Source organism: Pyrgilauda ruficollis, unplaced genomic scaffold (genome assembly GCF_017590135.1).
Source record: "Pyrgilauda ruficollis isolate IOZ18807 unplaced genomic scaffold, ASM1759013v1 scaffold24, whole genome shotgun sequence".
Taxonomy (NCBI): Eukaryota; Metazoa; Chordata; class Aves; order Passeriformes; family Passeridae; genus Pyrgilauda; species Pyrgilauda ruficollis.
In genome coordinates this window covers 10,510,110-10,526,891 of record NW_024523648.1, presented here as the reverse complement: position 1 = coordinate 10,526,891, position 16,782 = coordinate 10,510,110, and the positions used below count along the sequence as shown (strand labels likewise).

Sequence of the window (16,782 nt, the reverse complement as noted above, 5' to 3'; positions counted from 1 at the left end):
TGAATTTAGTAATTCAGAAATTATTACATCTCTGTAAGATATTTTGGCTTGTAACACTTTTTGGTGGTCTGGATGTTTGTAACCTATTTTGAGACTGGCTAGAAGGTATGCTCTCAGGTTAGGCTGTAACAAATCACTCCTTGATGTAGCTGGAGACTCATTCAGGAATCCTTTCCATATGTTAAAATCTGGAAAGAAAATTAGCATATAGCTGTCATAACATCAGACTTCCTAGACAGGATTCTTAAACACAGAATTACTAGAGGCCTGTCACTAACTAGAGTAATTGTTACCAAACAAGACATGCAATTACAGACCAGCCAAGAAGATTCCCTTCATGGCCCCTTCCATCCATATGTTTTGGCTTCAGGGAGCAAACTAGGAAACATCAGAAGGTGCTTTACATGCTTCCCAATGTACAGTGCAACCTGGCTGCTTCTATTTGCATATGTGATACTGCCTAGACAAAGAGAAATTCCTACTTCTGGCTAGGATCTGAAATGATCAAGCAGGACAAGTCTTTCTCCTTTGTTCTCACCCTTCAGTGAGGAAAGTGACACTTCTTTTAACATTCCACATTTTCAAGTATAGAAAAAGGCAGTATGTTCATGCAAATATTCTTGTATCGTACAGCTTTCTTAAGACATTTTGGGCGACATGCTGAACAGTGGCTTCACTCCAATCAGCCACCTACTTGTACAAGTTTGACTTTCTATAGGCTCTCTTATATTTCTTTTTTTTCTAAATATCTACAGCAACATCCATTTTAATGCTAGAGCAGAGTCCTTTAGATTCCTTTGTCCATTAACAGTTCATGCTGAGGCAAGGTCATTTGACTCATTAGCTAATTCAACAATCAATAGGAGATACAAATTAGCAACACAATAGGAAATAGCTGCCTGCACTTCTGTAGCAATGCCTGATCAGCCCCTGCATCTCAGTGGTTTGTTTCTATACGGTTATTTAACATTCTATACTTTCTCTGCCCAAGTATCTGCCGGTTGGGCAGCTGTTCAGCCTTTTCAGTTTGAAGTTTAACACTTCACACCAACATTTCAGACTATTACCTAAATGCTTTTGTTTCCTAAGTGTGTAACAAATGCCTTCTTCCATACAGTCTCACTGGAGGCCAGTGCTACCCACAGCTCATGCATCATCACCCTACTATTCCAGTTCAACAGCTGGACATGTGTGCCTGCAGGACCCAAGCTGGGTCCTCAACACCACCATCCTCTCTAAGTCAGCAAAGGCTGCAACCCACTGCTGCCAATAGGCCTTCCAAGCTACAGCTGCTGGACATGCCGGGGTGCTGTCAGGGGTCCCTCTCCTTGTTTTTGCTGCTTCTGCAGGATTGCTCACATGGGAGGCTTTGGCTGCCCTCAGAGGTCACTTCAGCTGAGGAGGGCTGGAAAGCAAATGGAGCTAGCCCTGCCCAGGTTCCAAGTATACCACCTCAGCAGTGCATTTTCTTCTCCATCTCAGATTTATAGGCACAAAAGTAATGAAAACAGAAAGGAAAAATGAGAGCAAAAGTTACTTAATAGTTAGCAAGAATTTGTGGCTAGCTTAGACAGTTTTTATCATTATTCAACCTACCTTACCTCTCTGAAACACAGAACATCTGCTATTTGATGTGTTTTAAATCATGCCTACAGCACTAGTCTATATGTGGATGTCTCTAACTTTATCATAATTAATAAACCTCCTTGCTATCCATATTGTCACTCTACAGAATTTAGTAGGAAGGGCAATATGATGATTTATGCCTACATATCACTGAGCCAGAAGGTGCAGCTATACAGGGTGTAATGAATTTTACATTCAGGAAAAAAAAAAAAAAAAAACAAAAAAAACAACAATTTGGCCCACTGACTTCACAGGGATTAAATCATAGCAGCATTTAGCAAAGCAGAACAGAATGCTCTTCCAGTAGGAAAGCACAATGAAGAGCATTTTATAGCATAAGCAATTTTTTAATTTGGTGCACACACATCTAGCAGAAAGCCAACAGGACAGTTTTTCAAGAGCCAGCAAGAGCTCGCTGAAGTGCCACTCTTGGGAAACACTTGTATTGCAAAATACGCAGTAGGCAACAAGTGCTCCAATGGATCCAGCTTCTGAAGAGACAAATGCTTCCTCTGAATTGATCCCTACACTGCTACAGTCCCAGGAATTGTCACAGGTCAGACCTAGTCTTTTCCCAGCGATTCACAAGAGCGCAGGACGAAGACACTTGTGTTCACAGTGCACAAACAGCTTGGAGCAGGAGCCAACCCACCACAGCTGTCCAAGACTACTGTCAACACACAGCCCGCCCCTTGCGCTTGCTCTGACGAGCATGTCCTATCACATCTTTGTGGTTTCCCACTGAACTGGGTAATAAGTAAGGAAAAGAAAGCCCAGCAGACTGACTATCTTCAGGCATATAAGCGGTCATGCTGCATAGACAGCTACGTGTCTGTGTTGCAGAGAGGCTTTCCCACTACGTTGCCTTACACCACACAAAACAGCCATATACCTGGTATTAGATCCACCAGGCAAGAAGGAGCAATGTGTACAGATCTGCACAGCTAACAGATATCAGGGCCCATTATCTAACAGGACTGCGGGCATCCTTGGGACTTGAGGAGCTAAGAAGCAATATTCAGCTCTTCTGAGCTCAAAGGAATTTTCTGTGAAAGAATAAAACCAGATTTCTTTGATACCTCACACACAAAGCACAAGGAAGGAGATGCCCTACAGCACAACAAAGAGAATTTATATGTTGAAACAGCATTTAGGCAAACCAACAGGACCTGATTTGGGCAGAACTAAAAGTAGAAGTCATTTTAGAAATGCTTTTCAGTTAAGTTTTAGTTTTACTTTAGTTTATGAAATCCTTTCAGCATTAAAGACATTTACAAAGAGCTATGGGCAGACAGCAAGAAGCAGAGTGGTCTGAGCCAGTGGTCCAGGCACAGCCCCCAGCTGTTGGAGCTAGAGGCCATCTTAGTGTCAACATCTTCCTAACTTTATCTCTTCTCTTAAGAAGGACACATAGCTCTTTCTGATATTCAGGGTAGGTTGGGGCTGAAAGAAGACATACAGGGTGCTATGTGGAAAGGTGTGCACAACGACATGCAGAGAGACAGGTGGTAGCAGAGCCAACCTCTGTCTTCCTTTTCCTCCCTCAACTCGGTGGTATCTGACAAAGCTGAATGAAGCAAAGTTTTCTGGAGAAGCAGTGAGTTGTAATTACACTTTACAGAGTCATCTAGAACACCTAGCAAAGTGCATTTGAAACAGGAAGTACCTTGTAATTGAATCCAAATCAGTTGTTATTATTAAGGTAATTTTTTAAATAATTTAGTAATATAAAAATTAAACTTGTGATCAACTGATGTGCTTTGCCTCTGCGGGTGCTTACTAAGATTAAAATCAGATGCTGCACATGTCTTGGTGAACAGAAGAGCCACTTTCCATGTGAGGATTCAAACCATTGGTCCTCCTCCTGAAGCACTGACACTTTGCAAAAATATCTCAATGTTTAGCAGATCAGGAGCTAAAATGTAACTGCTCCTCTCCAGCACACAGCCCAGCCATTTGTCAAAAAAGCACGAAGCCTGACTATCTCCCTCCCTGACTCCAGCCGTGCCTTTTACAGCACAAAATAGCTTCAGCAGGAGTGACTCAAACCAGCATGTCCCAGACTACACTGCTGCTCAGGCATTCGTGCAAGAGGGAGGAAAGCAGAGGGCAAAACCCTTGCTCCAAAGTGGCTAGAGCAGTGTTCTGCGGGCAGCTGAACCGAAAGAGAACTTTCTGCCTCTGAGAGTAGCTCTCCTTGCAAGCAGCTCCCCTCTGGCACCTGCCTGCTCCCCGCTCCTCCTCCTCCTTACCTGGCTCTGGCCCTTGTCAGAACTCTGCACCCATCAGTTCAACTCCCTGAGTGTGCGGGGGCTGGGGAGAAAGATTTCTCCTCGATTAGCTGCAGGGGCTGCAGCAAGTGCTGCTGCCAGCACAGGGGTGGGAGGAGTGCTATGGGGCTAGAGGAAGAGGAGGAGGAGCAAGCCTCCTCCTTGTCAGCTGCACCCAAGGCTTCTTCACTGCTCCTGGGACTGCGCTTCCAGAAACACAGGCCAGACAGGAACCCTGCACAGAAGGTAAGTGCCCCACCCCGCAGGTGAGGAGTACAACACGGAGCACAGGAACAATATGCCCATTTATTTTTTACTTTTTAATTTTCTTCTTTCTTTCTTTCTTTCTTTCTTTTTTTTTTTAACGTGGTTTTTTTTCCCGTTTAACTCCCGTTTAACTTTCTAACCCTCAGAGACCCTTGTTCTATTTACAAATTAGGGTTGATTTTAACAGTGTCAGCTAACCAAAAACGACAGCTTTTTTTGGCTAAACCACACTTGCTGGGGAAAAAGAAAAATTGCTCAACTCTGACAGTAACTAACATTCTGCAACCAACTTTCACACCTACTAATGCTTCTGCCTCCCGCCTCATACCATAGATATGGTATATCTATAGATATACCATAAACCCACACAGCATTGCCCTAAATATAGTTTTCAATTCTGGTGCCTTCTCTGTTGTTTTTTCCTCAAATATCCATGCCATCCTAAAATGAGGCACTTTTCAAATTTTTTTTTTTATTTTTTTTTTCTCTCCACAGCTTTAAGAACTTCATTCCAATTTCCTCATTTTTTAATTCTACATAAATATTTCTTTAAGTTTCTTGGCACTGGGGATTGGAGCAAATTTAGTTGCTCCACATTTATGAGTACATTTTTTAAAAGTATTTAATCTCATTTCTTTTCCAGGATAAACTTATTACTCACCAAGCAGCTAAGCAGCAGGAACATAGTGGTGCCATGTGGGAGATCAAATGATACAACCACAGAAGGTCTAAAATACAGCTACAAGGGTACAACAACCTCTTGGAGAAAATGAATCACTCTCACCAAAAACTCCCTGGGAATAATTTTCAGGAGTGGCAAAATTAGTGGCTTTGGAGAAAGTCAATCACTTCCCTTCTGTACAGTAAAAGCTGCCATGGTTTGCCACGAGGTATAATTGGGTATCCTCAACACAGCAGAATACGGAGGAAAATGCATTCACCAGAGTTACTACAAACAGTTATAAAACTAAACAAATGTGCACAAACTATTACTGTCCAAGTTATATGAAGCCAGTGATTTTAAGTTCTGTTTTGCTTTCGCATGGTGGTCATCACCAACCACTAGGCAGGGCACTGCTGTGTGACTCAGTGCTGAAAATTTCCATTTTCTAAGCACTTTGTAAATTTTAGCTCATTAATCCTCATAGCACTCTAGAAAGACAGGGTTAATTTCTATAAACAGGGAGGCAACAAGCAGAAGCATTGAGATTTTTTAACTCCTGATAGGTACCTTCAGCCAAATTGAGCTTGATTTTTTAAAAAGGTCCCTTCTTCCAGCACTAACTGACTTTCAAAGGTGCTACTTCAGAAGAACAGACTCAATATAGATAAGCAAATGTTAGAAATTATTTTTGAAAACTGTGGCCTTAACAGTGACCCTCTCAACTCTACCTAAGCAGACAGAACAGTATTAAACAGTACAGCCAGGGGACAGGTTTAGGAAAAACACGGTTTAGGAGAGCTAACACAGGTTTAGGAAAGCCATGAACTGCTTGAACCACCTGATCTCCTGTAATGATGAGGTGACCCAACTGGATGAGGGAAAGGCTGTGGACATAGCCAACCTGGCTTTCAGTAAAGCCTTTTGATACGGCCTCCCACAGGATTCTCCTGGAGGAACTGCCAGCCCATGGCTGGGACAAGTGCACTCTTCACTGGGTTAAAAACTGGCTGGATGGCTGGGCCCAGAGAGTGGTGGTGAATTGGAGTTACATCCAGCTGTAGCCAGTCACGGGTGGTGCTACTCTGGGCTCAGTGCTGGGGCCAGTCCTGTTTAATATATTATCAGTGATCTGGACAAGGGGATGAAATGCCCCCTCAGTCAGTTTTCAGGTGACACCAAATTGGGTTGGAGTGTTGATTTGCCAGAGGGCAGGAAGGCTCTACAGGGGGATCTCTGGACCAGTGGGCTGAGGCCTGTGGTACGAGGTTCAACAAAGCCAAGTGCCAGCTTCTGCACGTGGGTCACAACAGCCCCAGGCAGAGCTACAGGCTGGGAAAGGTCATATGAGGAATGGCTGAGGGAGCTGGGTTGTTTAGCGTCGAGAAAAGAAGGCCCAGAGGAGATTTTGTTGTCCTCTACAACTCCCTGAAAGGAGGGTGTAGCCAGATGGGGGTTGTCCTCTTCTCCCAGACAGCAAGTAACAGGACAAGAGGAAATGGCCTCAAGCTGCACAAGAGAATGTTCAGGTTGGACATCAGGAAGTATTTCTCTACTGAAAAGGCAGTTGGTTAAGCATTGGAATGGGATACACAGGGATGCGGTGGAGTCACCATCCCCAGAAGTGTTCAACGAACACTTGGATGTGACACTGAATGCTGTGGTTTGGTTGACATGGTGGCATTTGGTCAAACATTGGATTTGATGACCTTCAAGGTGTTTTCAACCTTAATGATTCTATGAATTTCCTAAAGACTGGATATGAATTTAAGAGTCCTTGGCCTCCAAATCTCTGCTTGGATCATTAAATATCCCCTCCACCAATGTAAAATCTTATTCAATTCCTGAGTAACAGGACACAGAACAACCCTTAATGATTAAACCCTTTATGATTATCTATTAATTCAAAGTAATGCCATTTTCTTCTGTTTCCATTTGAACTGATCAGGTAATCAGACACTAAGCACTGAATTAAATTAACATAATTGTTCTTCTCACGAAGCTTAATTTAGAACTATTTGTTCCCTTTCAGAATAAAATAAATCTTCCTTAACTGCTTTTAAGCAGAAAAGCAAATATACTATGTCCCTTTATCCACTAGTGCTTAAAGTATAATACATACTACAGTAATTTCCTATTATAATGGAATATTTGAACAGGTTGCAAATTTATCCCTGAGGAATGAGGAATCTAGTGAATGGACACATACATTTATTACACTGAATACTCGAGGTAATGCTGGCCTATGATATCAAGCCAACAAGCTTGATGATAGCCCTGATATAATTATGTAATTAATTAGCTCTATCATAATTTTTGGTTTATGACACTAACTTTTATGTGCCACTAGTCAATTTAATGGCATTTTAAATTGAAATAAGGCCCCTGAGAGAGATGCTACTTACTGAATCACAAATCTTGTATTCAGATTTCTTTTAATTTCAAAAGATGACCTAATAAAATTGCTTTATAATTAAATCCACTTTAACAACTTCTCCTATGTGATTCTTTCTCTTCTCCCATTTTTAATTACGAAAAAAATTCCAATCAGAAAACACTCGCCATCGTAATTATATGCAAAAATCAGCGGTCTCTTTTTGAATCTCTTGCTGCTCCCTTCACTCAGCACTGCATCCTGGCTAGCTTTCCTGCAGAATTTTACTAGCACCCTCCAGAGTCATAGCGACGAAACTGCACCTTTTCCACTGAAAATCTCATTAAATTTGCTTCTACCTTGTTTGAAAAATAGTCAAGGCATGGGAAGAAAGGGGAGCAAAGCCTCACGTCGTTTCTATTTCAGACAGACAATCACAAGTGCTCTGGCATCATAGGATGTGGTTCTCCAGTGAAGTAACATCAGATAAAGGAAGGGAAGGGAGACCTTGGCTCACCTCCACCCCCAGTGTAAGAGTCCCTCTATGTGCCACCTCCTATTTCCAGCTGGAAAGGCAACCCAGCAGTGGGCATTGGCACCTCCTTGGGGCTGGGGGCCTGTGATGTCATCGAGGAGCATTCCTTACCACACAGGCACCTTCCCTGCCTGGTGCTCCTCACATGGCAACCCACCAGGATCTCACCCTGACACAGCACTGTTAAGATACATCCTCCACCCAGTGCTTAAAACAATGGTATTACACTGAGTAAGGAATGTGGGCAGGCAGAAGCAGAACAATCCCCATAAAAGCTCTTTTCATAGGCTTTATTCTACACAATGGCCGCTGTATCCAACAGGAGCACAGTATCACCGGATGGGAGCAGAGCCTCCTTTCTGAGGTGATGATGACTACTGCATTGAAGATACCCTTAATGTAAGTGGTACTTTGCCACACAGAAACATGGCAAACACAGAATACTCTGCTTCTGAAAGCCATCACATCATTTCAACCACTGATGCCTGGGAAATGGATCTGTTGGAGATACTCGAGATGACACAGAACAGTTAAAAGAACACTTGATAATACTGGATGGTAAAGACAAACAGATTAAAATATTATCATTTCTCTGCAGATATAATCATATTCTGTTCCATTTCTGCTCCCTAAAAAATAATAACAGACAGATATTGAGCACAAATGGAAGTTAAACAGTTTGTACTTGTGTTTTTAAGGCAAGCACACAATTTTAATTATGACTGAGTTTTAAAAAAAAGTGATATTTGAAGTGAAGTGGAAGTAATAGAATTATTGTCAATTTCTTACCATTTGCTGTGTTCTTTTTGAAGTTATCTAGAAATTCTTCCAAGAGCTGTGACTGGTTTGGAGGGGGCAACAAACTCTTTGGGTCCCTGGAAATGTCACCATCTGACCAGGACACACATAAGGGTTGCTGGCTTGTTCTCACTGTAAGCATTACGCTTCTCTCTGAAAACAGTAACTCCATCTGCCTGAGATCAAGATCAGACACAGCCTCTCCATTTATGCTCAGGATTTCATTGCCTACTCGGAGCCCTGGCAGCATGTGAAAGCAAAGGAAAAAAAAAAAGGTAATATAATGTAAAAAGGGTAACAACTCAAACCTTATGTTGGCTTGCCTTTTATCTTTTTGGTTTGAATTCAAATACCCTAATCCTACCACAAGTCCATCAGAACCAATGGGAGCTTTATTTGTGCTGTAATTGACCTCATGCTTGCTTACTTTGATAGGTGCTACCCACAGTACAGCAATCAAGTTGGTTTTGCTTAAAGATGCTACAGAATTGGGTGGGTGGGAGAGCAGCACAGCTTTCAAGAAGATTAGAATAGAGGCACCTCTCACAAGCAGATACCATCACTATACAGCACCATAACACATATTTCATCAGCTGTGAAGAACAAGGCAAGAGCCATGCAGATCAAATTATTCATGCGAAGGTGCAACAACTAAGGATGGAGGTTTTTATCAGCTTTTATATAAATCTAAACAGAGGCAAGTGCTGTCTACGTCAGCAACAAGCAGATATTAACACCAGGTAGCAAATTCAGATCTCTGTCTCCATTTCTCTGGGGCTATTTTTCAGATAGCAGAACCCACATGATGCTCACACGTGCCAATGAAGAGCGGCACAGTTTCTGAGCAGCGCAGTGGGAAGGTGCTCACAGAAATGTATGCAGAAAACTGTTCTGGGAAGGAAGGCTTTTTGCCAGCAAAAGTGAAGCAATGGGTCATAGAAACTGATCAAGCCCATGAAGTTCCCTAGTGTGAGATGAACTCTTTCTCCAGTCTGTTCCTCTGTGCAAAAGCACTCAGTTGGATGGCTGAACACAGACTTTGTCTCCAAGGGTGAATAAGAACTGTCCCCACTATGCTGAAAGGATAATTCAGTTACTCTGTAGACACTATTTTTCCTACTATTACATACTTTCCATGGTCTTCAGGAAAGAAAACTGTGACTAGTAAAAGCCAAGAAATATTTGAGACAGCATTACTAAAGCTCCTTCAAGTTTTTGGACTCAAAAAAGATAATGAATAGTTTTAAACAAAAACAGGACACAATACCTTCCTTGTATGCCAGTCCATCAGGGAGAACATCACTTACAAAGATATGGGTGAGATGTTCATTCTCAGCAACTTGGGCTGTGACAGCAAAGCCTGAAGTAAAAGAGGTTTAAATCAAATAAACTTTCTCAGGAACATTCCCCTTTTATTTCCTGTATTTAGTAGATTTACATGAGAAGGAAGATACTTCTTATGAGAACACACCCATAGAGCATATAGAAATTATCACATGGTTACCCAATCATTATAAGACCTGTTAAAATTAGTAAGACTTTTCAACTCCCAGAAAATGCCATGCTCTGATGTAAAAAAGAAAAAAAAAATGTTTCAAAAAAAGTATTTTCTACCTCAGCTCCATGACATTTCCATAATACAGCACAGTCCATCTTTACAGTAAGAGCTCTGCAGAGTTTCCCTCAGACATAGAAGTGTATTAAACAATTCCAAAAAGTGGAAACCCAAATTACAAAGCAACAAACTATACTAGACGAATGAGTGGGAAAGGTCAGAAAATAATAATTTAAAACTGACTTGCAGCTAAAGTACAGCATAAAGCTGCCTTACAAAGGTATCCTTGCAAGGTATGTAATTACTCCTAGGCATAACTACCTCACCTGGACAAAAAGCCTGTCAGAATTAGTTCCAAAGTATACTTTTGATACTGTGCCAACAGAGGATCCCACTACAAAAAAAAAAAAGGCAGACCTTGACCAGTGTCTGACTGAGAGCACTTACATTAGTCCTGGCAAAGGACATTCATTTTTCTGACAAGCCCATGCTTCAATTATTTGGCCGCTGCAGGAAAATTAGAAAGTGAACTCTTCCAAAACATAAGAAATGCACTTGGCAGTGTAAAACAATCAGTTTGGGTCTTTGTTACAATGCCTCAAGTTCTTTGCAGACTCACAACTTGAGCTATCAAGGACGGCTCTGTCTGCTCTCAGAAACTAAAAAGTCCCGAAGAGAGAAAGTAAGCAATGAGAAGAATAAAAAGACGAATTCCTGAGAGCTTACCATAATCACTTATGTTTTCAGTCTTTGTAAGATGAACATGATAAACATTTAATGGACAAATTTCTATTTCATCATACACCTGTTAGAAAGGAACAGTAGCAGAAGTCATCAAACTATGAAAATATAAGCATCAAATCCCAGATACGGCATGAGAAACAAGCACAAAATTCTTTGCAACAGGATTTGCAGTCTTTACATGGAGAATTGTGTTACCGTGTAAGCATCACTGCTATTAGTGGGACTAAAGTTAAAGACCAAAAACCCACTCTGGAGTACAAGCTGACACTTTACTTTTGTACTAAAAGTCTCATTCAAATCTTCAAACTCTTCTTGAAGAAAGTATTTGCAGTGCCTAGCCACTAAAAACTGTCAACCAAAATAACAGAATGCAGTCCCAGAACAGCTTTTAACCTTATTTTAGATCTCAATTTCACATATTTGCAGGTGATAACTCAACTGCAGCTAGAGACATCAGAAAACTTTATCAAAAAGGAGATACTTTCCTGGTCTACTATGTATTCATATGGTTCAGGAGCACAATACTCAGTATTTTCATCAACCAGTCTTCTGAGTTGTAGGCCATAGTGTCTTGGCTCCAGCTGTTTCATCTAAAGAACAAAAATAATGGAGTTTGGAATTCATTATTTATTTCCAGAATCCTAGAAGACCAAGAAATGACACACACAGAACAAGCTTCTAAAATCATGCAAAAAGCAATCTCAAAAATAATTTTCTACCTATTTTTGTAGTATAAACAAAACTAGATGCACTGCTTAAAATATAAGATTCCATTTTGCTTTATGATCCTCCCAAATCCTTTAATAAACACTCTGTCTTGGCTATTAGATTAACTGAGCACTAATATCGCAACAGTCTTCTGGCCTTTTGAACTTAACACTCACAACCACCTTTTGCTATGACTGCTTCTGATGATTCAGTTCTGCTCAGCAGCTTTTGCTTCTGATGTAGAAAATGTGTGTGCATGTATGGGCAGTTAAGAGAGGAGATGGGATGGCAAGCAGGTTCCCTAAGGGTTTGCCTTTATTAGATTTTATTTTTATTGCTGGGTTTCATCTATGATCAGAGAGTTTCCCCTATTTTTTTATTTTACCACATGAGGTCAAAGCAAAGATCCTGTCTCAACAGGAAGCCAAAGGGAAATAGGGATATTCCCAAAGGATATTAGCCTGAAAGTGCTGAGCCCCTGATGGGAGGCTCTGAAAAAATCAGGATACTGGTGAGACCACGGCACAAAACGTTTCATTTTAGCATATTAATAGACCAACAGTTCTAAAACAGGAGGAAGCAACATTTCCAAAAGAAGAGGACTGACACCCTCTCTGAGGGTTATTTAACCCCTTTAACGCATCTCGGCTACTTACAAAATCTAACTCTACTGAGTAACTGGTAATTAACTTAATTTTTATTACTTGCTGCAGTTTACAAGTTACTTGTGTTCTGAATCCTGAAAAAGTGAATTCAAATGCACAAGTTGTTTTATACATGTTATCCAAAAACCTCAGATGGAAAACAGAAATGAGAAAAGTATAGACTTCATAAAGCATGGATGAAGGGGAAAAATAAAACCCTAACAACTCTTCTGAACTTCAGCCTTATCCACACAGCATTCAAACATTTTCTTTTAAGAAGAAAGATTCCTTACACTCACCCGAGCAGAATGAAAATGTAAGAAGGAAAAGAACCAGGACAGATGAGCAGAAAGTATTCAGCATTAGAGAATGCTTATGAAAAGCTTTACACACAGAATAGAAAGACAAAATAAAACAGAAAAACATTTAAGAAAAAAACCAAGGAATTTAAAACCAAATTTTCATGTGATACAGACAATGACAATTAAAAGTCAGCTTTAGAATTACAAATATTTTTGAATGATAGAGTAAGAGAGGTAAGGAATTTCCTTTTCCAACTTAATTTCACTTTTATTTTCCTCCTTTAGGGGTCTCCCATGGCGCCCCAAGGACTTCAGACTGTTCTGTCTCTTCCGTGCCACCTGGTGGCCAAGTCGTGTATCAGACAATCCCTTCAGCCTGACCGGGCACAGCCAAGTTTTTAAAAGTAAAGCCAAACATTAAATATTTTCTCAAGGACTCAGTCTCCATCAGGAGAAGCCACAAGAAGATAATTTCTTCTTAATGATGCCCTGGAGATGAATTAGGACTTGCCTAAATCAGAGCACTTATTTTGATTTTAAAAACAATAGTTTACTCTGGATTGTTGAAAGTTTTTCTACTTTTTTATTTCCACCCAATATTAGCATGTGAAAAGAGCCATTAAATTGGGCCCTTTCCTCCAAAGCCTCAAACTTCTTTAACTTCAAACCAGTTCAATGAGTTCACATGGAAATTCACCGTAACCTATGCCAAAAGCTACAGCTGGATCTTGTCCGGCACAGGACTCCTTTTTTTCCTGTTTTTTCCCTTGTGAAGTAAATATAATATATTTACCAGTTGGCCAGAAAACAGAACTTGGGGGTAAAGAGTATTTTTTTCCAAAAAGCTGTTTAGCATAATTTAAGTGTCTTGAATTGTCAAGTTGTAGAGTTCAAGCACTGACACATATGGAGGCAGAAATGTTAGGTATATTACAATGTTCCACAGGTGCCAGTGTTTTTGTGTCTGTAGCTAAAACTGGTATTTGTATTTTACCTTCAACCTGTGACTGTTTTCTGTTCCGTGGTCTATAGCAATCCCTCTCAATTCACCAGCACTGACTTTCACAAATGAACTCACTCTTTGAAATTCACAAATAGAGCTTGTATTTAATTAAAAGCTTATAAAGGGCATTTCAGAAGCAAACCTATATGATAGCCTTTGTCACAGCCGTCTTAAATGTTTTAATCTCCTGGCTCTAACTCAACCAGTCCCTGTTGCTCCTCTGTGATTAATTTGCACAGAACAACCAGGTTTGCTGCAAGGACAAGACAGAGTGGACACGTGCTGAGGCTGCCCAGGGCTGACTACCTGGCACACTGTCGCTGCTCTGCAAGTACCTCCTGTGTGCTGTCTCCAGCAACACTCTTGAAAACCTTTCCACAACCCTGCTGCCTTAGCTACAGCATATAAAAACCACAACTAAGGAAAGAGAGCAATGTGCCTTAAGCATCTCCCTGTTGCTGTCTCATTATGTATTATTAGTATTATATATTATCTCATTACTGTATTATTATATATAATGATAATCTTACCACAGTTTTCCCTATTCATGCATCCACTGATATACCGCGTTCCTTCTCAAGTCCACAGCTATTTACAAGGAGCAATTTTGCATCAAAAATAAGTACCTTGCATGCCAAAGACAAAACATCCTCCACCCTGTGCTCTGGTTTGAGTGTCAGTGCCACAGCTTGGCCATCACAGAAATGAACATACGTCTGTGTTTCCCAAGCATTCTCCTTCTGGATGCTCTCTGGCACTGAGCAGTAGACATTCAAAAAATCGTCGACTTGCTGCTGGAAAGAAGAGAGGAAAGTACAACATATATAGATGTTAAAAACCAAAACAAAAACAACCAAACCATACGAAACCATTTCAATTACATTAGCAGTTTGCAGTGGCTATGATTCAAAAACAGTGCTGTGTATTTTCCCCATGGCAATCCAGGCAGAGTTCTGTTACCTGTTATCTCATTCATTATTGAAGACCTGATTTTCTAGAGCTCGGATTGAACTTGCTGTGCTTTCCCATTACGGAGTTTTATGCCTTTATCTCATACTAATCATTGATTTAATGTGGAAATATGTATCTACCTGGTTTTATATCACAGTGGAAATAAATTTTTAAGAAGAACTGACAACTACAATTGTAACTAACCAATATACGTAAAATAACTCTGTAAATAAATAAATAAACAAATTGGTGTCATTTTGACAGAAGATGACCAAAAAATTCCAGCAGAGAGCGCTGTGGGGCAAGGCTAGCTATAACAAAAAAAAGGCCGAAAGTAAGAATAAAGTGCTCCTATTTTATTTACAGTTTGAGAACATGATGTTTCATTGGCAGCAGAAGGTATCTGCCTGTTTACCATTTTGCTCCACATTCTCCCTCCTTCCAATGCCACTCTGCTTGATCAAATAACATCAGTCCTAAATAAATTCCCTGTCACTTTCTCACCCTTCACTTTTACACTTTCTCCTGTACTGCACTTCAGGCTGCATGTTTCAAAGGAAGCCACACAAGGACAAGACATACACCAAGAGCTGTTCAGAATTTGGAGTTTCACATATTATTTGGGTCAGCCTAATCAGCACATCACTTAATTACCTATATCAAGGCATTTAAGTTTATGCAGATGGGGTCCCTTGATTCCCCATACAGCCACTGGAAATAGACAGTAACTCCACAGAGTGGCAAGACTTCCACTCAAGGCATATGTTAAGATATCCTGAGCTGTTCCCAGGCATCCCTACCACCTTCATGCTTTTTGTTAGTATTTTTTGTTTGTTTGTTGTGCTGGGGGGATTTGTTGCCTACATAAAGACCCTTGATTACACAATTCTGCCCCCTCTCCATTGGGACACAAGCCCGGGGCACACCACAATTAAAAGCTGCTGCAAAAGCTGCACAGAGCCTCTTTTCCTTGCTGCAGGCAGCAAAGTTATTGACAACAATCTGTCAGTAACTACAGAGAAACCAATATTCTTTTCTTTTTGCAAATAACAACTGTGGCTGTAAAAACAGTGAAGCAAGCAATCCTATCCAGGTAATTACCAAACAATGCAGAAATTCAGGTTACAGACATCCCAGATTGTGGTGTAGTAATAATGGGATGCCAGAATAACACTGGTTTGGTGGAATAATATTAATGAACTAAGTCTTTTCATTAATCTTGTCTGTCTTGCTCAACCGTCCCTTTTAACTAGTTGAACATGAAATTTCAATTAACACAGGTGATGGAAATCCTACTGAAATCCATCAATTTATACACAACAGGAGTCATGTTCTGCTACTGCAATTAACGCAGTGGTGAAATCCACACCAGGAGAAGTTTGACCTTGGTGGCTGTAGGTAATGCTGATGATGTTGAAGAAGATAATTCCTGCGGAACTCTAGTCCTCTCAGCACTAAATCAACTGCCTGAGAATGAAGCCTGACCTACCTCCACAGTGTAAATAACAGAAAGGAGAAGGGGGGCAAGGCAGGGAGGCTGTAAGAGATTAGCACACATGAGTCAGGCTGAATTTCCCTGGTGGCTTTCTCCAGGGAAAACCAATGCTATGCCTGCCTCAGCAAGGGAGGTTTGCAACTGCTGCAATGGTTTATTGCCCTGCAACACTAGCATTCCAAATCTGTACAACTGGAATAAATCTCACTATTGCCAGAGATGAAAAAAAACAAACCCATAACCTCATATCATAGAGGATTAAGGTGATGAGAAATAGGTTCAAGGCCACCTTTTGATGTAAGCTTTCATAACAGGACAGAAAGCTCTGCAGACAATGTGAGCTACATCCTTTCCTTGCCATGTACATTGATGCTCAAGCATACAATTTGAGATAAACTTCCCTCTGTTATTAAACATGACTGTGTTCCTTAACTGCAGTCAAGGAACCGTTGCTTCATCCACATTTTCCGTCTCAGAAAATCTGACGTGAAAAGGGTTTTTTTTTCCTGTTATGCCTGCAGTGACCAATTCCACAATAGTTCATTCATTCATTGCCACATGAAGTTATAACAACCCATCCAATTTTCCAGAAAGAGGCGCCAGGACTTGCAGACTGTCACATGTTGTGCCACAGGGCTGCTGCAGGACCAATAGGTTACTTCATAATTTCCCCCACTATTTGCCTCTAGTTTTATCATCCTTTTCAGGGAAAATACAGCTTCCCTGGCAGACTTCGCTATTTGTCATACCCAGGCAGCATTTTATAAAAGTTTTGATGCTGTTTTTGTTTTTTTTTCATTTTAAATCAGCAAGTGAAACCAGGCTGATGCCAGCGTAACGGTTTTCAAA

The 16,782-nt window shown here is 40.7% G+C and overlaps 1 protein-coding gene across 1 annotated transcript in view; it reads right to left on the bottom strand.

Annotated features, from left to right (window-relative positions):
• The window catches only part of TIAM2 (TIAM Rac1 associated GEF 2), a 96,508-nt gene that overhangs the window by 41,562 nt on the left and 38,164 nt on the right, over window positions 1–16,782 (bottom strand). Inside the window, exons 10-14 of the mRNA XM_041469954.1 lie at window positions 14,114–14,278; window positions 11,319–11,420; window positions 10,813–10,894; window positions 9,799–9,891; window positions 8,523–8,771 (exon numbers count right to left, since the gene is read on the bottom strand). Coding sequence (XP_041325888.1) covers window positions 8,523–8,771; window positions 9,799–9,891; window positions 10,813–10,894; window positions 11,319–11,420; window positions 14,114–14,278 — 691 coding nt within the window. The remainder of the gene's footprint in view (window positions 1–8,522; window positions 8,772–9,798; window positions 9,892–10,812; window positions 10,895–11,318; window positions 11,421–14,113; window positions 14,279–16,782) is intronic.